This window comes from Mesoplodon densirostris, chromosome 3 (genome assembly GCF_025265405.1).
Source record: "Mesoplodon densirostris isolate mMesDen1 chromosome 3, mMesDen1 primary haplotype, whole genome shotgun sequence".
Lineage (NCBI taxonomy): Eukaryota > Metazoa > Chordata > Mammalia > Artiodactyla > Ziphiidae > Mesoplodon > Mesoplodon densirostris.
Genome location: NC_082663.1, coordinates 172,203,888 through 172,227,634, shown reverse-complemented (window position 1 = coordinate 172,227,634; position 23,747 = coordinate 172,203,888). Strand labels below are relative to the sequence as shown.

General features: G+C 36.8%; 1 protein-coding gene across 5 annotated transcripts in view; it reads left to right on the top strand.

Annotated features, from left to right (window-relative positions):
- Window positions 1-23,747, top strand: part of GABRG2 (gamma-aminobutyric acid type A receptor subunit gamma2) — a 132,086-nt gene that overhangs the window by 26,958 nt on the left and 81,381 nt on the right. For 4 of the 5 annotated variants that reach the window (XM_060092599.1, XM_060092596.1, XM_060092598.1 and 1 more), the window contains exons 2-6: window positions 13,434-13,585; window positions 15,284-15,351; window positions 17,682-17,902; window positions 20,153-20,235; window positions 22,825-22,962. In XM_060092599.1, the coding sequence (XP_059948582.1) occupies window positions 13,434-13,585; window positions 15,284-15,351; window positions 17,682-17,902; window positions 20,153-20,235; window positions 22,825-22,962 (662 nt within the window). The remainder of the gene's footprint in view (window positions 1-13,433; window positions 13,586-15,283; window positions 15,352-17,681; window positions 17,903-20,152; window positions 20,236-22,824; window positions 22,963-23,747) is intronic. The other variant, XM_060092597.1, reaches the window with a different exon arrangement.

Genomic DNA, 23,747 nt, shown 5'->3' with positions numbered 1-23,747 from the left:
ATTGTATATATGTGCCACATCTTCTTTATCCATTCATCCGATGATGGACACTTAGGTTGTTTCCAGCTCCGGGCTATTGTGAATAGAGCTGCAATGAACATTTTGGTACATGTCTCTTTTTGAATTATGGTTTTCTCAAGGTATATGCCTAGTAGTGGGATTGCTGGGTCATATGGTAGTTCTATTTTTAGTTTTTTAAGGAACCTCCATACTGTCCTCCATAGTGGCTGTACCAATTCACATTCCCACCAGCAGTGCAAGAGGGTTCCCTTTTCTCCACACCCTCTCCAGCATTTATTGTTTCTAGATTTCTTGATGATGGCCATTCTGACTGGTGTGAGATGATATCTCATTGTAGTTTTGATTTGCAGTTCTCTAATGATTAACAATGTTGAGCATTCTTTCATGTGTTTGTTGGCAGTCTGTATATCTTCTTTGGAGAAATGCCTATTTAAGTCTTCTGCCCATTTTGGGATTGGGTTGTTTGTTTTTTTTGCTATTGAGCTTCATGAGCTGTTTATAAATTTTGGAGATTAATCCTTTGTCAGTTGCTTCATTTGCAAATATTTTCTCCCATTCTGAGGGTTGTCTTTTGGTCTTGTTTATGGTTTCCTTTGCTGTGCAAAAGCTTTTAAGTTTCATTAGGTCCCATTTGTTTATCTTTGTTTTTATTTCCATTTCTCTAGGAGGTGGGTCCAAAAGGATCTTGCTGTGATTTATGTCATAGAGTGTTCTACCTATGTTTTCCTCTAAGGGTTTGATAGTTTCTGGCCTTACATTTAAGTTTTTAATCCATTTTGAGCTTATTTTTGTGTATGGTGTTAGGGAATGATCTAATCTCAAACTTTTACATGTCCCTGTCCAGTTTTCCCAGCACCACTTATTGAAGAGGCTGTCCTTTCTCCACTGTACATTCCTGCCTCCTTTATCAAAGATAAGTTGGCCATATGTGCGTGGGTTTATCTCTGGGCTTTCTATCCTGATCCACTGATCTATCTTTCTGTTTTTATGCCAGTACCACACTGTGTTAATTACTGTAGCTTTGTAGTATAGTCTGAAGTCAGGGAGCCTGATACCTCCAGCTCCGTTTTTCGTTCTCAAGATTGCTTTGGCTATTCGGGGTCTTTTGTTTTTCCAAACAAATTTTGAAATTTTTTGTTCTAGTTCTGTGAAAAATGCCAGTGGTAGTTTGATAGGGATTGCATTGAATCTGTAGATTGCTTTGGGTAGTAGAGTCATTTTCACAATATTGATTCTTCCAATCCAGGAGCATATCTCTCCATCTATTTGTATCATCTTTAATTTCTTTCATCAGTGTCTTATAATTTTCTGCATACAGGTCTTTTGTCTCCTTAGGTAGGTTTATTCCTAGATATTTTATTCTTTTTGTTGCAATGGTAGATGGGAGTGTTTTCCTGATTTCATTTTCAGATTTTTCATCATTAGTGTACAGGAATGCCAGAGATTTCTGTACATTAATTTTGTATCCTGCTACTTTACCAAATTCATTGATTAGCTCTAGTAGTTTTTTGGTAGCATCTTTAGGATTCTCTATGTATAGTATCATGTCATCTGCAAACAGTGACAGCTTTACTTCTTCTTTTCTGATTTGGATTCCTTTTATTTCCTTTTCTTCTCTGACTGCTGTGGCTAAAACTTCCAAAACTATGTTGAATAAGAGTGGTGAGAGTGGGCAGCCTTGTCTTGTTCCTGATCTTAGTGGAAATGGTTTCAGTTTTTCACCATTGAGGACGATGTTGGCTGTGGGTTTGTCATATATGGCCTTTATTATGTTGAGGAAAGTTCCCTGTATGCCTACTTTCTGCAGGGTTTTTATCATAAATGGGTGTTGAATTTTGTCGAAAGCTTTCTCTGCATCTATTGAGATGATCATATGGTTTTTCTCCTTCAACTTGTTAATATGGTGTATCACATTGATTTATTTGCGTATATTGACGAATCCTTGCATTCCTGGAATAAACCCCACTTGATCATGGTGTATGATCCTTTTAATGTGCTGTTGGATTCTGTTTGCTAGTATTTTGTTGAGGATTTTTGCATCTATGTTCATCAGTGATATTGGCCTGTAGTTTTCTTTCTTTGTGACATCCTTGTCTGGTTTTGGTATCAAGGTGATGGTGGCCTCATAGAATGAGTTTGGGAGTGTTCCTCCCTCTGCTATATTTTGGAAGAGTTTCAGAAGGATAGGTGTTAGCTCTTCTCTAAATGTTTGATAGAATTCGCCTGTGAAGCCATCTGGTCCTGGGCTTTTGTTTGATGGAAGATTTTTAATCACAGTTTCAATTTCAGTGCTTGTGATTGGTCTATTCATATTTTCTATTTCTTCCTGAGTCAGTCTTGGCAGGTTGTGCATTTCTAAGAATTTGTCCATTTCTTCCAGGTTGTCCATTTTATTGGCATAGAGTTGCTTATAGTAATCTCTCATGATCTTTTGTATTTCTGCAGTGTCAGTTGTTACTTCTCCTTTTTCATTTCTAATTCTATTGATTTGAGTCTTCTCCCTTCTTTTCTTGATGAGTCTGGCTAATGGTTTGTCAATTTTGTTTATCTTCTCAAAGAACCAGCTTTTAGTTTTATTGATCTTTGCTATCGTTTCCTTCATTTCTTTTTCATTTATTTCTGATCTGATCTTTTTTTTGTGTGTGTGGTATGCGGGCCTCTCACTGTTGTGGCCTCCCCCGTTGCGGAGCACAGGCTCCGGATGTGCAGGCTCCGGATGCGCAGGCCCAGCAGCCACGGCTCACGGGCCCAGCCGCTCCGCGGCATATGGGATCCTCCCTGACCGGGGCACGAACCCGTATCCCCTGCATCGGCAGGCGGACTCTCAACCACTGCGCCACCAGGGAGGCCCTGATCTGATCTTTATGATTTATTTCCTTCTGCTAACTTTGGGGTTTTTTTGTTCTTCTTTCTCTAATTGCTTTAGGTGCAGGGTCAGGTTGTTTACTCGAAATGTTTCCTGTTTCTTAAGGTGGGATTGTATTGCTATAAACTTACCCCTTAGAACTGCTTTTGCTGTGTCCCATAGGTTTTGGGTCGTCGTGTCTCCATTGTCATTTGTTTCTAGGTATTTTTTAATTTCCTCTTTGATTTCTTCAGTGATCACTTCGTTATTGAGTAGTGTATTGTTTAGCCTCCATGTGTTTGTATTTTTTACAGATCTTTTCCTGTAATTGATGTCTAGTCTCATAGCATTGTGGTCAGAAAAGATACTTGATACAATTTCAATTTTCTTAAATTTACCAAGGTTTGATTTGTGACCCAAGATATGATCTATCCTGGAGAATGTTCCATGAGCACTTGAGAAAAATGTGTATTCTGTTGTGTTTGGATGGAATGTCCTATAAATATCAACTAAGTCCATCTTGTTTAATGTATCATTGAAAGCTTGTGTTTCCTTATTTATTTTCATTTTGGATGATCTGTCCATTGGTGAAAGTGGGGTGTTAAAGTCCCCTACTATGATTGTGTTACTGTCGATTTCCCCTTTTATGGCTGTTAGTATTTGCCTTATGTATTGAGGTGCTCCTATGTTGGGTGCATAAATATTTACAATTGTTATATCTTCTTCTTGAATCAATTCCTTGATCATTATGTAGTGTCCTTCTTTGTCTCTTGTAATAGTCTTTATTTTAAAGTCTATTTTGTCTGATATAAGAATTGCTATTCCAGCTTTCTTTTGATTTCCATTTGCATGGAATATCTTTTTCCATCCCCTTACTTTCAATCTGTATGTGTCTCTAGGTCTGAAGTGGGTCTCTTGTAGACAGCATATATATGGGCCTTGTTTTTGTATCCATTCAGCCACTCTGTGTCTTTTGGTGGGAGCATTTAGTCCATTTACATTTAAGGTAATTATTGATATGTATGTTCCTATTCCCATTTCCTTAATTGCTTTGGGTTCGTTATTGTAGGCATATTCCTTCTGTTGTGTTTCTTGCCTAGAGAAGTTCCTTTAGCATTTGTTGTAAAGCTGGTTTGGTGGTGCTGAACTCTCTCAGCTTTTGCTTGTCTGTAAAGGTTTTAATTTCTCCATCAAATCTGAATGAGATCCTTGCTGGTTAGAGTAATCTTGGTTGCAGGTTTTTCTCCTTCATCACTTTAATTATGTCCTGCCACTCCCTTCTGGCTTGTAGAGTTTCTGCTGAGAGATCAGCTGTTAACCTGATGGGGATTCCCTTGTGTGTTATTTGTTGTTTTTCCCTTGCTGCTTTTTATATGATTTCTTTGTGTTTAACTTTTGACAGTTTGATTAATATGTGTCTTGGCGTATTTCTCCTTGGATTTATTCTGTATGGGACTCTCTGTGCCTCCTGGACTTGATTAACTATTTCCTTTCCCATATTAGGGAAGTTTTCAACTATAATCTCTTCAAATATTTTCTCAGTCCCTTTCTTTTTCTCTTCTTCTTCTGGAACCCCTATAATTCGAATGTTGGTGCGTTTAATGTTGTCCCAGAGGTCTCTGAGACTGTCCTCTGTTCTTTTCATTCTTTTTTCTTTATTTTGCTCTGCATCAGTTATTTCCACTATTTTATCTTCCACCTCACTTATCTGTTCTTCTGCCTCAGTTATTCTGCTATTGATCCCATCTAGAGTATTTTTCATTTCATTTATTGTGTTTTTAATCGATGCTTGATTCATCTTTAGTTCTTCTAGGTCCTTGTTAACTGTTTCTTGCATTTTGTCTATTCTATTTCCAAGATTATGGATCTTGGAAATAGAATCTTGGATCTGCTTTACTATCATTATTCTGAATTCTTTTTCAGGTAGACTGCCTATTACCTCTTCATTTGTTAGGTCTGGTAGGTTTTTATCTTGCTCCTTCACCTGCTGTGTGTTTTTCTGTCTTCTCATTTTGCTTATGTTACTGTGTTTGGGGTCTCCTTTTTGCAGGCTGCAGATTCGTAGTTCCCGTTGTTTTTGGTGTCTGTCCCCAGTGGCTAAGGTTGTTTCAGTAGGTTGTGTAGGCTTCCTGGTGGGGGGGACTAATGCCTGTGTTCTGGTGGTTGAGGCTCGATTTTGTCTTTCTGGTGGACAGGTCCACGTCTGCTGGTGTGTTTTGGGGTGCCTATGGCCTTATTATGTTTTTAGGTAGCCTCTCTGCTAATGGGTGGGGTTGTGTTCCTGCCTTGCTAGTTGCTTGGCATAGGGTGACCAGCACTGTAGCTTGCTGGTCGTTGACTGAAGCTGGGTGCTGGTGTTGAGATGGAGATCTCTGGGAGATTTTCGCTGCTTGATATTATGTGGAGCTGGGAGGTCTCTTGTGGACCCGTGTCCTGAAGTTGGCTCTCCCAGTTCAGAGGCACAGCACTGACTCCTGGCTACAGCACCAAGAGCCTTTCATCCACCCGGCTCAGAATAACAGGGAGAAAAAGTAGAAAGAAAGAATTAGTAGAAGAAAGAAAGAGAGAGGGAAAGAAAGGAAGAAGGGAAGAAAGGAAGGAAGGATGGAAGAAAGAAAGAAGGGAGGGAGGGAGGGAGGAAGGATGGAAAGAAAGAAGGAAAGAAAGGAGGGAGGGAGGGAGGAATGAAAGCAAAAGGAAGAGTGAATGGAAGAAGGGAGGGAGGGAGGGAGGGAGGAAGGAAAGAAAGAAAGGGAGGGAGGGAGGAAGGAAAGAAAAAGAAAGTGGAAAGAAGAAGGGTGGGAGGGAGGGAGGGAGGAAAGAAAAAGAAAGAAGGAAAGGAGGAGCGGAGGGAGGGAGGGAGGGAGGGAAGGTAGGAAAAAAAGAAAGAGCAGGTAAAGTAAAATAGAATAAAGTATGAAATATAGTAGCGTTATTAAAATTAAAAAGTAATTATTGAAAAAAAAAACGGACCGATAGAACCCTGGGACATATGGTGGAAGCAAAGCTATACAGAGAGAATCTTACACAGAAGATTACACATACACATTCACAAAAAAAGAGAGCAGGGGAAAAATCAAAAATCTTGCTCTCCAAGTCCACCTCCTCAATTTGGGATAATTCGTTGTAAAAAGAGGAAAAGGGGGGAAAGTCTTAAATCTTGTCCTCAAAGTCCACTTCCTCAATTTGGGATGATTCGCTGTCTATTCATGCACTCCACAGATGCAGGGCACATCAAATGGACCGTGGAGCTTTAATCCGCTGCCTCCGAGGCTGCACAGAGATTTCCCTGTCTCTGCTCTCACAGCTCCCGGGTCTGAGCCTTGGACCTGGCCCCGCCTCTGCGCGTAGGTCGCCGGAGGGCGTCCGTTCTTTGCTCAGACAGGACGGGTTTAAAGGAGCCGCTGATTCGGGGGCTCTGGCTCACTCAGGCAGAGGGGAGGGAGGGGCACGCCGTGTGGGGCGGGCCTGCGGCGGCAGAGGCCAGCGTGACGTTGCAGCAGCCCGTGGCGCTCCGTGGGCTTTCCCGGGAAAGCCGTCCCCGGGTTCCGGGACCCCGGCAGTGGCGGGGTGCACAGGCCCCCCGGAAGGCGGGGCGGACAGTGACCCACGCTCGCACACAAGCCCGGCGGCGGCGGCCCCAGCGTCCCACGCCCGTCTCCGAGGTCCGCGCCTTACCCGCGGCTCGCGCCTGTCTCCGGTGCTTCCCCAAGCAGCCCTCTTAATGCCCTCTTCTCGCGCACCAGGAAACAAAAGGGAAAAAAGTCTCTTGCCTCTTCGGCAGCTCCAGACCCTTTCCCCGGACTCCCTCCGGGCTAGCCGTGGTGCACTAACCCCTTCAGGCTCTCTTCCTGCCGCCAGCCCAGTCCTTTCCCTGCGCTCCGACTGAAAGCCGATACCCGAGCCTCAGCTCCCAGCCCCGCCCGCCCCGGCGGCCGAGCAGACGAGCCTCTCGGGCTGGTGTGTGCCTGAGGGCACCGGTCCTCTGTCAGAATCTCTCCGCTTTGCCCTCCGCACCCCTGTTGCAGTGCTCTCCTCCGCTACTCCGAAGCTTTCCCCCTCCGCCACCTGCAGTCTCCGCCCGCGAAGGGGCTTGTAGTGTGTAGAAACCTTCCCTCCTTCACGGCTCCCTCCCACTGGTGCAGGTCTCGTCCCTATCCTATTGTCTCTGTTTATTCTTTTTTCTTTTGCCCTACCCAGGTATGTGGGGAGTTTCTTGCCTTTTGGGGGGTCTGAGGTCTTCTGTCAGCGTTCAGTAGGTGTTCTGTAGGAGTTGTTCCACGTGTAGATGAATTTCTGATGTATCTGTGGGGAGGAAGGTGATCTCCGCGTCTTACTCTTCCGCCATCTTCCTCCGGGGGCATCTTCTTTGTTCTTAAATAAAATTGATTGTTGTTTCTGCTTATAAACATGAACTCATTACATGTTTGTAATCATGCATAAATTCAAATCATGCATAAAAATGTAAAGATGAAAATTAAAATTAATAATCTAATTTACAGCAGAGAGATTCAGAGTCAGAAGAACTGAAGTTGGAAACTGGGAATCTTTTTTTTAAAGATCCCACCCCAACACACACACACACACACACAAACACACACAAACATACAAACACACACACACACACAAGAGTAAGCACCCCTGGTTTAAACACTTTATGACTGAGATTCTCAAATTTTAATATGCATATGAACCACTTGAAGATCTTGTTAAAATAAAGATTCTGATTCAGGAGTCCAGGAGGGGCCCAGGGTTCTACATTTCTAGAAATTTCCCAGGAGATTCTTATGCTGCTGCTCCAAGGCTCTTGGTTGTATGGCTTTCTGACAATTTTTTTAAAACTTTCAAAGAAGAAAGCTTTATAACGTTTTCTGGCACTGTCTTTCAGAAATTATCACTCAGACACACAAAAAATGTTTTTCCTTATGGTAAGTTAATTTAAGAGTAATGTTAACTTCAGTTCTTTACCTTTATAAGATTATGTTTAGTCTATAAAGGGCACAATAAGGAGTAATCACTTCTAAAGGCCATTACATTTATTTGTTTTTATTATTATTTTTAAAATATCAACCTTTTATTTCTGATATTTAAATGCTCTTTGAAGAGGAAACATAATGTAGTACTAATTTGTAATAGTGGTGGGTTCTTTCCCAGATCCTTGAAAGTTAACAATCTTAATCTCCAGCATGATCTCTGAACTCCTAGTGTATGAATTTATAAAAAAATATGGTGTGATAGCATAAGCTGATGTGAGGGAAGCTTCAGAGGTCTCACATTGAAATAGTTGTACATGGGAGAAGATTGGAAAGGTTATTTGTACTGCAAAGCTGTTAAGTCTAGTAAGAAAGTGGAATAGGTGTAAACCGTTGTGCTCCTTTATCAAAAGGCTGTTACATTTATTTATTTATTATATTTTTATTTAATTTTCATTTTTTATTTTTTTAACACCTTTATTGGAGTATAATTGCTTTACAATGGTGTTAGTTTCTGCTTTATAACAAAGTGAATCAGCTAAACATATACATATATCCCCATATCTCCTCCCTCTTGCATCTCCCTCCCACCCTCCCTATCCCACCCCTCTAGGTGGTCAAAATACACCGAGCTGATCTCCCTGTGCTATGTGGCTGCTTACCACTAGCTATCTATTTTCCATTTTGTAGTATATATAAGTCCATGCCACTCTCTCACTTCGTCCCAGCTTACCCTTCCCCTCCGTGTCCTCAAGTCCATTCTCTACGTCTGTGTCTTTATTCCTATCCTGCCCCTAGGTTCTTCAGAACCTTTTTTTTTTAATTCCATAGGTATGTGTTAGCATATGGTATTTGTTTTGTTTTTCTCTTTCTGACTTACTTTACTCTGTATGACAGACTCTAGGTCCATCCACCTCACTATAAATAACTCAGTTTCATTTCTTTCTATAGCTGAGTAATATTCCATTTTATATATGTGCCACATCTTTATCCATTCATCTGTTGATGGACACTTATGTTGCTTCCATGTCCTGGCTATTGTAAATAGAGCTGCAATGAACATTGTGGTACATGACTCTTTTTGATTTATGGTTTTCTCATGGTATATGCCCAGTAGTGGAATTGCTGGGTCGTATGATAGTTCTATTTTTAGTTTTTTAAGGAACCTCCATACTGTTCTCCAGGTTGGCTGTATCAATTTACATTCCTGCCAACAGTGGAAGAGAGTTCCCTTTTCTCCACACCCTCTCCAGCATTTATTGTTTGTAGACTTTTTGATGATGGCCATTCTGACCAGTGTGAGGTGATACCTCATTGTAGTTTTGATTTGTGTCTCTCTAATAATTATCAATGTTGAACATCTTTTCATGTGCCTCTTGGCCATCTGTATGTCTTCTTTGGAGAAATGTCTATTTAGGTCTTCTGCCCATATTTTGATTGGGTTGTTGATTTTTTTTGATACTGAGCCGCATGAGCTGTTTGTAAATTTTGGAGATTAATCCCTTGTCAGTTGCATTGTTTGCAAATATTTTCTCCCATTCTGTGGGTTGTCTTTCATTTTGTTTATGGTTTTCTTTGCTGTGCAAAAGCTTTTGAGTTTGATTAGGTCCCATTTGTTTATTTTTGTTTTTATTTCCCTTACTCTAGGAGACGGATTGATAAAGATATTGCTACGATTTATGTCAAAGAGTGTTCTGCCTGCATTTTCCTCTAAGAGTTTTATAGTACCCAGTCTTACATTTAGGTCTTTAATCCATTTTGAGTTTATTTTTGTGTATAGTGGTAAAGAGTGTTCTCATTTCATTTCTAATTATAGTTTTTTACATGTAGCTGTCCAGTTTTCCCAGCACCACTTATTGAAGAGGCTGTCATTTCTCCATTGTATATTCTTGCCTCCTTTATCCAAAATAAGGTGACCATATCTGTGTGAGTTTATCTCTGGGCTTTCTATCCTGTTCCATTGATCTATATTTCTGTTTTTGTGCCAGTACCATACTGTCTTGATTACTGTAGCATTGTAGTATAGTCTGAAGTCAGGGAACCTGGCCATTACATTTAGATAGGTGCCTTTAGCTAGAAGTTCAAGTTTATGTTTGCTCTCAGCCCACTCAACTGTTAAGTCAGTTTTCTTGCATCATTATCTATATATTTCTGCCCAGGCTTTTTCTTGGAGTTCACAGTTCCACAGAATGCCTTATCTAATGGTCATCTTCATTATCCCTAGAGAGCCCACGTATAAGTGAGGAGGCCTTGACTCCAAAGAATTCTGAAGAAACAGCCAATTTTGAATGAGAGAGGTTATTTCTTTCTTTCTTTCTTTTAAAACAAATCTGGAAACAACCCCAGATTATTCATCAGCCCCATTAATTTAGACCTCAGCTGGGAACACTCTAGAGAGTAAAAACTTCATTTATTTATAATGTAGGGGTTCATAATTTTTCTTCCTGGGTAACATCTGTTTTTACTTCTTCTCAGTCCATTCTAGATCAAAGCCTGGAAGCAGTATCTGTAGATTCAGGTTTTAGTTAAAAGATTGGAACTCTTGTCATAAATCTACTTTCAGGGCTATGTGTCAGGTACTGTGCTAAGCACTTAGTAAGTATTTCTTAACCTTGCACAAAAATGTGATATGAACACTAGTATTAACTCTATTTTAAAGATGAGAACTTTGTGAAGATTAACAAGGTTAAATAATTTGCCCAAGGTCATAAAATAGTAAGTGGCAGGCAAGATATGAAGCCAGAAGTCTAACCTGGTACCTTCTAACTCCTGACTGTATGCTTTTAATTTCTCTACTTTTTTTACCTCTTTATGGCTAAGTAGGCATCCTGAAGTATGGCCAAATCTGTCACTGACACATTTATGTGACATAATCTATTTGATTATTGTTATGGCATCCAATAGATGATGACTCTAAGAGAATTACTGGTGCAATTCTAGAAAGTAGTATTCCTTTTAAGAAATATACTATTTTTCTTTTTTAAAAAATATATTTATTTATTTATTTCGTTGTGTGGGGTCTTAGTTGCAGCAGGCAGGCTCCTTAGTTGTGGTTTGTGGGCTCCTTAGTTGTGACAGGTGGGCTCCTTAGTTGCAGCTCCAGGGTTCCTTAGTTGCAGCTTGCCAGCACCTTAGTTGTGGCATGTGGGCTCCTTAGTTGTGACATGCGAACTCTTAGTTGCAGCAAGCATGTGAGATCTAGTTCCCTGACCAGGGGTCAAACCCGGGTCCCCTGCACTGGGAGCATGGAGTCTTATTCACTGCACCAACAGTGAAGTCCCAGAATTATCCCTTTTCTTTTCACTTAATGTATTTTCCCTCCTGGTCTGCCAGAGGGTAATAATGGTAACATGGCACCATCATACTTGGATTATTTATTTGTTAGTATGAGGAAGTGCTATGAACAAGCATACCAAACTGTTTAATATATATTCCCTTTCCTTGAAGAAACTTTAATAGGATGATTTTATCAGAGAGGGAAAGAGGGAAGGGGAAGGACAGAGATGGAGAGAAAGGAAGGAAGAAGTTGAGATTTTTTTGAAAAGGCACTTTTGCCTGAACAAATTAAACAGTGATAAAATTTCATAATGATGACATCCAACGTTCAATGGGCCAACTACGTTCTTTTCTCAATGAGTTATCGGGGATTTGAATATTTCTTTGTCAGATAACTTTTTTTTTCTTCTTAAACTAGTAAGATTTAGGTCATAGGATTAGAACTCTATTACACAGAGTTCATCAGTGCTCTAGAGAAATGATGAATTGATTACTTGCTTACTAAGTTGATTCATGCCAGTCTGGCAGTTTGTGGGAGTGAATCTAATTATCAGTCTCTTACTTTCATTAATAGGTTGGAGCAAGTTAACTTCTCAAAGGAGGAAGAAGTAGTAAGATTTAGGTCATAGGATTAGAACTCTATTACACAGAGTTCATCAGTGCTCTAGAGAAGTAATGAATTGAGGCTTAAGAGGAATTTTCCTAGCAGACAACTGCTCTCTGCCTGCATTGAAGTAATTCTCTTTGAGAGCTGGTTGAAGCTTTGTCCAGCCTATCATACATACCCTCTAGAGGTGCTCTATGAAATTCAAATTTTGTTTAAAGTTCTTATGTTAACTGAAGTGCAAGATATAAGACTGGCTATGTCAGGTTTTATGCAAATGTGTGACTCAGTTTTATGTTTCCTATTCATAAAGCTTTAAAGGAATAAAAAGATTATTTGCTTACTAAGTTGATTCATGCCAGTGATTACTTTTAAAATTTCATCTCCCATCCTCATTCTCAAACCAGATTAATCACATAATCAGCTTTCTCCTACCATATTTAGTCATCTATCTATTTATCTATACATATACATATGTTATATATGTATATATTTATCTATCTTGACAAATGAGTGTAATTGAGTGCAATGTACTGTTTGAGAATATGCTACATATTCGGGGTAATGTGGCAGTGATTTGATTTCTGACAAGATTCTTTCTTACCATATCTTTAAGAAAATAAACTGAAGATGAGAACTGGGATGAGAAACTTTATTTTGTATTTTTTTATTTCACCATAAGCAATAAAAGTAACCAGTATTTACTGAATATTGATAAAAATTAAAATGGCAGCTTTTGCAAGGTTTTACATTGCCCCTAGATCTGGCAAATATAATCATTTTGTGTGTGGAGGGGAGGAGGATGGGGTTTGGGGCAGGGGAGAGGCAAACTATAGGAATTCCAATATCCTTCCAAAATCAGCCTTAGTTTCTGGTCCAATTGTGGCTTTTCTGACAGCTTTTGGCATAGAAAACCGAATCATAGAATATTATGTCACTTTTTGATTATTCAAAATAGGTAATTTCACTTCTGTGATTGTAGTACATTAACCATTAGTGTGAGTTTCTAGCTCAGGAGCTTTTGCTGTAATAAAGAGTGGTTTAAAGTCTACAGCTAAATCTTTCTTCATAGTACCAGATTCTTAACAATCAAAGATAAATGAACCGCCCTTGCTTTCAGTGCAAGTGAGGGAAAAAAAATACACATACACACACCCTGGGGGAAGGAAAGGCAGCAAGACTGAGCCTCTCCTTACTAGTTCAGTTGAGGGGGGAGAGAATTGTCTGGCAGTTTGTGGGAGTGAATCTAATTATCAGTCTTACTTTCATTAATAGGTTGGAGCAAGTTAACTTCTCAAAGGAGGAAGAAGTAGACATTATGCCTGAACTCCTAGACTACATTATGATCATTTAAGCATTGCTTTCACAAAAATAGTTGTGTTTTTTTTTTAATAAATCCTTTGAAAAGTTGGGCAGGTGGACAGGAAGAACATCAACTATGGAAAAGGCAAAAGTAACTGGTAAAACATGGCATACTTATAGATGGGAGGACAGAGCATTCTGGAAAACTGAAGAGTATACTTTAATAGATTTTAATCTACATCTGTGAAATTTAATTAGCTAGACTAACCCTCAGCTGAGAATCTTCACTGTAATCCAGTGTAACGCATTCTTGTCATCCTGTTTCATTTCTCCTTTCCTACCAGTGGTCTGTGAGTAAAAGTCAACTTGGATGGAGTCTATATGTTTTTTGACCAATATTTTGTTTTCTTAGCCTCACTAGCCAAAAATCTGATGATGACTATGAAGATTATGCTTCTAACAAAACATGGGTCTTGACTCCAAAGGTTCCGGAGGGTGATGTCACTGTCATCTTAAACAACCTCCTGGAAGGATATGATAATAAACTTCGACCTGATATAGGAGGTATGTTAAAACCTTTTGTGATGTGGGTTAGATAAAAACAAGTCTACCACATTAGGAGAAAGCATCAGCCCATTTCAATAACCAGAAGGATATAAATGATACTTTTACTAAATACTGTAAAAATAAAGAATGTATAAACAGCATTCAGGTCTGGGGGTAGACAGGGCACTGATAAGTTCAAAATGAAGAAAGATGATTTTCAAGTTAGCTTGAGAGAGAGAAATTTAAATTTTCCTAGACATCTCAGACAAAGACTATAGAAGAAAAGTGACAACTTCTTTTTGAAGAAACATCAAAAACAAACAAGCACACGCTACTATGTATAAAATAGATAACTAATAAGAACCTACTGTATAGCATAGGGAACTCTACTCAGTAATCTGTAATGAACATGGGAATAGAATCTAAAAACAAGTGGACATATGTATATGTGTAACTGATTCACTTTGCTATACACCTGAAACTAACACAACATTGTAAATCAACTATACTCCAATAAAAACTAATTTAAAAAAAGAAAGAAAGGACATACTGCTTATCTATAGCTGTGTAACAGACAACCACAAAATTTCAGTGGTATACAGTAATAAGCATTTATTTAGCACTTTGCTGGGGGTGGTCTAATCTAAGCTCAGCCAGGTTGGAGCTGCTCATTTAAGAAAGCTGTACTCTCATTCCAGTCCTGGGACCAGCAAACTATCTAGGAGTATCCTTCTCATGACAATAGCAAAGAACAAGAGAGAAAATAGAAGCTCATAGGCTTAATGCTTTCGTCCATATATTATTAGCCAATGCAAGTCAAATGGTCAGGCTCAAAGTTCAGAGGCAGAGAAGTAGCCTCACTGATGTGAAGGCAAGGATACAGATTCAGGGAGGAGTGAAGAATCCAATCCATCACAGAGAATTACAGCATGGCACTTCAAGGAAAATGGATAAAGATGAGAGAAATGTACTTGTTGAACTGAAGCCCAGAATGAATGGTATTAGGAATCCTCGTTCATTAGATGTTAAATGAAAATGGAGCACATTCACTAGGTCATGGATGTAATACTACATGATTTTTAATATCAGTCCTCTTTGACAAATAGGTGTGTATTGGGTTTCCATATGGTTTCCTCATATTATTTGATGAGTCACAGAATTCATTAAATCATTGAGGAAGATTGATTTTGTATTGGCTAGAGGTGAATGAGGATAAAGTGGTCATAAAAGGAATCAAGAGGGAGGAATGTTTCATAAACCATTCATAATACTTGTTGCTTTTTATGTCTCCTTCATGTTTCTAATGCATATTATTTTCTAGATCACTAAGTAGCTATTTTTTTTCTATATGGGCCCAGTCAAGTTAGAATGCCCAAATCAATTCTAGAACTTAAAGGAAAAATAATAAAATTCAGGATATCTGAGAGCTGGATGAAGAAAATCTGAGCAGTGTTTTCTTATTTATTCATTTTTATATAGTCTTAAAAAGATAATCAGTTTCAAAATTCTGCTATGCTTAGTTATTGTGTTTATGTGCTTAAGATACTTCTTTGAAAATAAATAGCTAAATGTAGCAAATTAGTCACTAGCAACAAGTTAGCTGTGAATAAATCACTTCTAATGTAGCAAAATAAATCTCTTTCTAGAATAACAAGGACTAAGCATTAAAATATTATGCTTCTCCATATGCACATATTTCTATGGTTCTCTTTACAGTGAAACCAACATTAATTCACACAGACATGTATGTGAATAGCATTGGTCCAGTGAATGCTATCAATATGGTAAGTTTCTAATTGTTTGTCTATTTTATTAACATATTAGAGAGGAAATGTGGTAACACAGAAATAGCAAGGGCCATACCAACAAAAAAAGTTTGGAAGGCAGAGGGAATCTTTCAGACCCTTTTTTCTCCCTTGTAACATAAAGATAATTATTTTTAATGATTTGTTACAAAAATTAAATGTGATCATATGTATAAAATTACCTTGGGTAAATGCTATAATCTTAAAATTCAATACTCACTGCTTATTTGGTAGGTCCTGCTTACTACAAAATAAAATATAGTACTCTACTACTTTTTAGAATATTCAAGGTGTGTAGAGGTCATAGTTTGCTTCAAATCAGAATTGTTTCTCAGAGGAAACCGTGCATTAGATTTCACAATAAATGTAACTTTGTTCTTTTATAAAGCTCTCTATCCAAATCTGAAATAAGAAATTAGATTGGAGCCTATATAGAATAGAGTAGAACATAACATAACATAACATAACAAACATAACATAACATAACATAGCATAGCATAGCATAGCATAACATAACATAACATAACATAGTGATACTGTAACTTTAAAATAGTGTTTGCCAACAAGCAATAAGGACGCTCTGCTGAGTCAGAGAGATGAAAATATTTATTGCTTTAAACTAGGCTGATTAAAAAAAAGTATACCACCACCTGCATACTCCATGCAAGTAAGTTTGCTTGTTTAACCATTAAACAAATGCTAACATGTTACTTCTTTACAACTAAAATTTTGATGCAACTTGTAAATATCTAAGAAGAATCAGCTATATATGTAGTTTATTTAAACACAGAACTTACAGTTTCAAGAATACTAGTGCCCAGAACTACTGTCCCAGGATCACAGTTTATGAAATGCTGGTTTAAAGAATTTTAAACCTTTTGTTTGTTTGTGTGTGTGTGTTTGCCAAAATGTGGATCAGAAATTATTGAGTTACTCTACCTATTGGCACATCACTGATTAGTTGATAAAGAATTTCATAGAAGAAGTTCCCCTCTCATTACTTGTGGACTGCAAATATGCAATTAACCAGTAAACAAAGTGGTATGACTTACTCCAGTGACCATGTAGTGAATTACAGTGAGATACAGGGGTGGGAGTGCAAGGATATAATCCAGAACAATGCAAATGAGGCAAAGGAAGAAGATTATAGTCTCATCCTGATTTTTTTGTATTCTTCATCATACATGGTGGTGGGTTGAAGGGATTAGACTAGGAAATGTGAATGACTCCCATCCCCCAACTCTCATATTCTAAGAACACTGGGGGTCGTGTTCTAAGAACACCAAGGGTTTGTTCTTTAATTTTCTCATTTACAGACATGATTAAAATAGAATTATAAAATCATGCTAAATAATATCTAAATATGATAGGCAAATTAGATCTTGGGTGTTATGATTCCAGGTCTAATTCACATCACACTTTCTTTTCTTTGATTAAAGTTGCCACTTTAGTGATATATACGTACATGAGGGTATAATTATTACAGTCACTTGTCATCATAGCACTTTTTAAATATGTTCCGTGATAGAGATTAGTACAGTAGTAAAGATTGCTGTTAATTGGTGCATTTCCTCTTGTTTATAAAAAGAAGACAACAACTGTAATAGTAAAAACTAAAAATAGTTACCTTACTTTGGATGTTTGCTATCTGCCAGACAGGGCACGAAGTGCTTTTTGTGTATAGTGTATTCCCCTTTTCTATCTTCATACTACCTAACAAGATAGATTCTCTAGGATCCTCACTTAATTGTGAGGTGAGGCAGCTTAGCTTCCAGAGCTCTGGTTTAGAACTGTTTTGAGAACGGTTCTGGACTTTCTTTTACTCTGTAGCAGTGGTTTTTGAACCTGAGTAATTGATCTCCTCAAGAGACAATTGGCAATGTCTGGAGAAATTATTAGTTGTCACAACTTGGGGGTGGGGTTTGTTTTTGGTGCTACTGGCACCTAGTAGGTAGATGCTAGGAATGGTAGTAAACATCCTAAAATACACAAGACAGCCCCCCGTGACAAAGAATTGACTGGCCCAAAATAACATGAGAAACTGCTCCATAAATACCTAATGCAAACAACTGTATCAGGCTGTATCTTTTGCCAGAATTCACTTAGGTCTATTTTTTCATAATGTACTGTCTACAAAAGATGGGTGAGTCTCCTTAGCCAAGCTTCTGCTTTCTTTTGGACTGTTCAAAGCCAAAGTAGCTTTGCTTTGTTTTGGCCATGAGAACATATGTGATAAATACAAACAAGTGCTCTACAATACAATCCTACTGTATAAAAGATGTTCCATTTCATCTTTTTCTTTAAAACAGGAATATACAATTGATATATTTTTTGCCCAAACATGGTATGACAGACGTCTGAAATTTAACAGCACCATTAAAGTCCTCCGATTGAATAGCAACATGGTGGGGAAAATCTGGATTCCAGACACTTTCTTCAGAAATTCCAAAAAGGCCGATGCACACTGGATAACCACCCCCAATAGGATGCTGAGAATTTGGAACGATGGTCGTGTGCTCTACACGTTAAGGTATTCTTTTGGAAAAGGAAAGGAGTAATAGCTGGGAATAAAGCAAAGATCAATCATGTTCCCTTAAAACAAAAAGAACAAAAGATGTCAAGCCTAAATCAGGGTTGGCATGCTTGATCAAAATAGTATATGATGATACAAAATTAGGTTGTTTTCTGTTATCAATGAACTTTTTCAAAGGACATAGGTATAACATTTTCTTTGACTGATGTGAGAATTCTGTTTTCTCACAGGGACATGAGCCTAATAAAAAAGTAAGCACAGCAGATATTTAGATTATTTGTATATATTTTCAATAATAGATATGAATAGTATGATTCTTCTAGATCTTAGTATCCGGGAACTTGTAGCTTCAAAATGGTTCATGTTAAATGCCTTTCTGACATATATTTTATGCCATAGGTAATATTCAAGATATAAAATATAATACTTTAAACTGGATCCAAAGCCTTTATCATCAGAGTTATATCAGTTACTAGAAAAAAGAGCCACAATTACAAAAGAAATTCATTGCATATATTTTGATTTCATCATGGGTTTTATTAAATTAGATGTAAGGTAATGACTGGAATTAGACTCTAGTGGAAATCAAATTTTGTTTGCTAAATAAGAGCTCTGTCTAACTTTTGAAGTATTAAGTAAAGTCACACTATCTCAAGTCCCTTTATCATTCTCATAATATTATAGTCATTTTTCCACTTGTATTAACTTGCAGAGTCACTGTACAATATTAAATTATGGACCCCAGCTCAAAAATATCTCTCATAAGATTCATTCAAGATTTGAATGAGTTTGCCAATCTATATAGAGAGATGATTTTATTCTTATCTATAATGCTTATCTATAATGATAAGCATTGTCTTATCTATAATGAGTTATGAATATGTGTGTATATCTATATATAAGTATGTGTGTATATACATAGATATATATGTATATACATAGATATATATCTGCAATCTACATTATCTTCAATTTTAACAATTCCAGTTTAATTTGGAGAAATGATACTAATAAAATATCTAATTTAATTATAATTCCACTTATGAATAAAACTAATCTTTTCTTTGGAAGAGCATATAATTACTGAGTGACAATGATTAAAACGTCTAGCTTTGGAGACATAATCTTGGGTTCAAATCTCAACTATGCCACTAGATTTGTGACTTTGGACAAGTCCAAGTACAATAAAGCCATAATAACTCTTATTAAATGAGAGAAAAATTCACCTTACTCAGTGCCATGCAGACAATTAAGGGCTCAATAATTATTAATTATATCTTAAGATCAGTAATTACTCTATTATACCATAGAAAAATAAAATCTCCCCAATTAAAATTTATGCTAAACTTTTAATATAAAATGTTTATAAAACAACTTTTATTACTTTAAGATTGATATCTATAATTGTAAGAAATATAGCTAACAAATATGAAATTTAAAAAATCATCAACCCATCACCATTACAATTTAACAGTATACTCCTACTTCCCCAAAGGTGGTCAAAACATCTAGGACTCCTTTAAATTTTCTCCCTCCTAGAGTCCCAGGCTCTATTGGGAATGAAAATCTGTATGTTTAATAAGCACCTCAGATGCAAAATAATTGAGACTCATTGGCAAACATTTTTCTGATATGTCTGTGTATATGTATTTAACATTTCTTTATTGCTATTAGATAGTCTTCTACTCTTAACATCCTATATAAATGCCTTTATAGTGTTCCTTTGTAAGAATGCCCCTAATACTCCATTGTGAAACAGGTATTTTTAAACTCACATATAGTCATTTAAAGCTAACAGCTAACAAGTACTTATAAAGAGAAGGTCCTGCTTTAATTAGCAGATAAGATCTGAGAATTATCTGCATTCATTTACATGCAAACAGTGAATGAGTTTAAGTCTTAAAACAGTTTGTTCTATTCAGTAAGTTAAGTGCATTCACTGAGCAATCTCATGTGTGCAATTAATTTGCCAAAAAATTATGGGATAATAAATATTGAGTAAATGGAGTTGAGGTCAACGAGATCCTATTGTTTAGTCTGTGAAAGTAAATGGACTACATTAAGTCTTAAACAATTTTCTCCTGGACTTGGTGAATTTCTTCAGTGAGGATCGCCTTGTGTTATCAATAAGAATGGGTGACATACTCTCCAGGAATAAAAACAAATGGTCACTAGAAATTGTGCTAATGTACATTTTTTAAAACAGTCTAAAATCTTTCTATTTATGTTTCATATCTTCCTATTCAGGTTGACAATTGATGCTGAGTGCCAATTACAGTTGCACAATTTTCCAATGGATGAACACTCCTGCCCCTTGGAATTCTCCAGTTGTAAGTAATACTCATTCTATATTCTGCATCCCCTCTCACCACTTAGTCTTTCTGATTGCAATATCAGTTAATTGGGAGACTTAAACAGAATGCAAAATTGCATTAAGTAGTGTTGTTGACTTTGAAAATTTTGACAATCTCTTTCGTCATAAAAAAGGATCTATTTTATCAGGAATTACAAATAGATTTCATTGAGGCATAAACTTTTAATAAATTGGCAGTTGTTTCCTGGAGCCCTTTGTTGAGAAGGACTGTAAAGCTTGTCCTGGTCTCAGTAGAAAGAGGTAAATGTGCATTATACATCTCCACTCCCTCCATGGGTCCAGAGGAGAGTAGCAGTACATTTGCTAGTTGTTTTCTCCCTTTACATATCAGGACACACAGAGATCCAGCAATGTTGTTTGTTCATTCCAGTTTTGATATACCTATAAAGATAACAAATTTGAAAATTACCTCTTCCACCTGGAGTTCTAGTAATGCCTAAAACTAGTTATCTACCAGTGAGCAAAAGACTGATTTTTGGGGTCATGTGGTTCCAATTCAAATCCCAACTCCATCACTAAAGACTTGAGCAAATTACTAAATCTCTCAATGAGTTCATAACACAGGTGCCCAATAGAAATTATAAGACCTTCCTCACCTCAATATTGTTTTGTTGATATATGTAAAATGGTTGGTACACCACCTCACACATAATAAGATTTAATCAAAAGCTCTATTATTTTATTAATTATTATTATTATCATCAGATAATAGACTATAGCAAGAAGAGCATGATGATTCTAATACAAATTAAGCTTTAGTAACCTTCACAGATATTTTCTGTCTGAATCAAAAACAAGTCTCAGTTTCCCCCATGTTTGCCTCACTATTTGTTCTGCATTCGTGTTAGATTGCTCGCCTCCTTCTTATTTTTGGTCAATTGTGCATATTGCGTAGAATGAAAAACTGGCTATGAGTTTTAAGTTTTTAATATAGGTATAATTTCCCAGCCAGGGAGTGATGGAGATTCCTAAGAACCAACTAAATCATAATAACAATACTTTCAAAAAAAAAAAAAAGAAAGAAAAAAGATGAGAAAACCAATCACCTGTTTCAATAAACATCATTTCCAGAGAGAACCAAAGGAAAACTTCACTGTATATTATATATATTGAGAAAAATTCCCATTATAAATCTTATTTCATATGTTCTACTTCATCCAAGAATGCAATATTTTTTAGTGAAAGCTTACCTAAGGTTTAGGAGATTGGATTTCTTTTCTTTTAATTTTCCAACTGGGACTACTCCTCTACTGAGTCAGCTAAACCTTAAGAAATAGTGATTTCTATGCCATCAGGTTCCTGATTGACAATTGTCTTCTGAACCCAAAATCAACTTAATATTACTTATTGCTATTAAAACAATTCAATCACCAACATGTTCTCCATAGGAAGTTCCTTAATATTATCATTCGTATTCTCAGTTTTCACTACATCCAGCCCTACCAGCCTGCTACCACCACTCAATAGCAATCTGGGGATTTGGCTTTCTTTTTTCTTTCTTCTTATTAATAAAATATAGCGGACAAAGAGTTGGACCAAAAAAAAAGGAAAAAAATGGAAACAAGGGATTTTATTCCAAGAAGTCAATCAGGCTCCATAATCAAAACTACCTTTCCACAGCATTATTAGAAGACAAACAAATGAGAAGATTTCTAGTTTTATCATCTGTCTATCTATCTTACTTGAGTTTATTCTGCAGCTTACTTATAAAATAATGTTTATGCATTCAGCAAATATATATTGACCATCAATTACATGAAATAAGTATGACCATCATCCCCATAAGTAAATGAATAATTTAGAAGAAAAATTGAGAAAGCTTTCTAGGATATTATGGCTAGGAAAAGGTACTGATAATCATTATATTATCAGTGAAATATTTCTTTCATGAATGCTTTCTGTTGTTTAGGCTGAACATAACTGAGTTGTAAGGAATCTACATAGTTCTCATTGGTATCTTCCCCTTGGTATTTCTACTTACTGCTTTTAGTTGCAGATATCTGTGTATATTAAAATGAAGCCTCAACAAATTGAGAGAGAGAATAATGTAAATAGTTGAGGTAATTTTTCCCAATCATCTTCTATTCCAAGGACATGCCCTGGGGAGGGATTTGAGTCTGCTCTTCTTCCATTATTTTCTGTTTTCTGCATGACTCTCAAAATCTTGCCCTGTTGACTTGGTTTCACCATAAACAATATCTTGCATATGTACTATTTACTATATACTGGCTACTTTTTATATCTTACCCCAGACGATGTAAAGTATGCGTATAGTATATACAAAACCGTGTATAGTATACCTTCTATGCAATTTAAGTGCTTTTCATGGGTAATTTTGACCTCATGGTTTTTAAATCTAATTTCCCATTAGGATATGGGAAATTGTATTGATTTTCCCTATGGTAATGATCTTTAGTCCAAGATCCTCATCTAAGTCAAAACTGTCTCTCTTGGTATCTCCCTCAGTGTCTTGTTCATAGAAGGTGGTTGCCATATGTGTTCATTTTTAATCATTTTAAATGTGTGCTTTCTTATCTCATGGCAGATGGCTATCCGCGTGAAGAAATTGTCTATCAATGGAAGCGTAGTTCTGTTGAAGTGGGTGACACAAGATCTTGGAGGCTTTATCAATTTTCATTTGTTGGACTGAGAAATACCACTGAAGTAGTGAAGACAACTTCTGGTAAGATGCACTTGAAAATAATTTTGAGTGACCCTTCCATAGTTTAAATTCTGGTGTATATGATTTAGAAGCTTTCAACACTTGTCTAGAAATGATATTCAGAAAATTAAATGAAGTGTTTTAGTTTACTAGAGAAAATTATAATTGGTATTCTAGTACAATACATAAATATAAATGGATTTTATCAATTTAAAGCAAATTAGATTCAAATTGGATAAGCAAATTATTTGCTTAATTCCTTTACGAAAAATAAGTAACAGTTATTAAAAAAGAAGAAAATACTTATTAGGGATAGGTATAATGTTTCTTTTAAGAAATATGTTTCATATTTAAAGTATCACATGGGGAAGATTAACTTCTCAAAAATACAGAAAAGTGACCAGAGTGGATATGAACTAATTCCATGTTCAGTAATTAAATATTTTGAACTGGCTTCATCAGTGAATAAGGGACTGGGTTTTGGTGTCAGGCCTGGGTTCAAATCCCAACTCCATCATTTACCAGCTACATATTTTAAGAAATTACTGAGTTTCTCAGGGGACCAGCTCTCCCAGATAACCAATGTGGACAAAAAGATCTGCTTCACAGTCATACTGTATGTATTAAAAAAAAAAAAAGGTAAATTGCTTAGAATGATATCTAACACTTAGCATTCAATAAGTAGTAGTGCCTAATAGTATTAGTTATAATTATCAAGTATGCATGGGACCTAATGTGGTCAGGACTTCAGTTTTCTTCAAGAGAAACTAAAAATCTATAGTATTTTTATATCAAATATCATAATT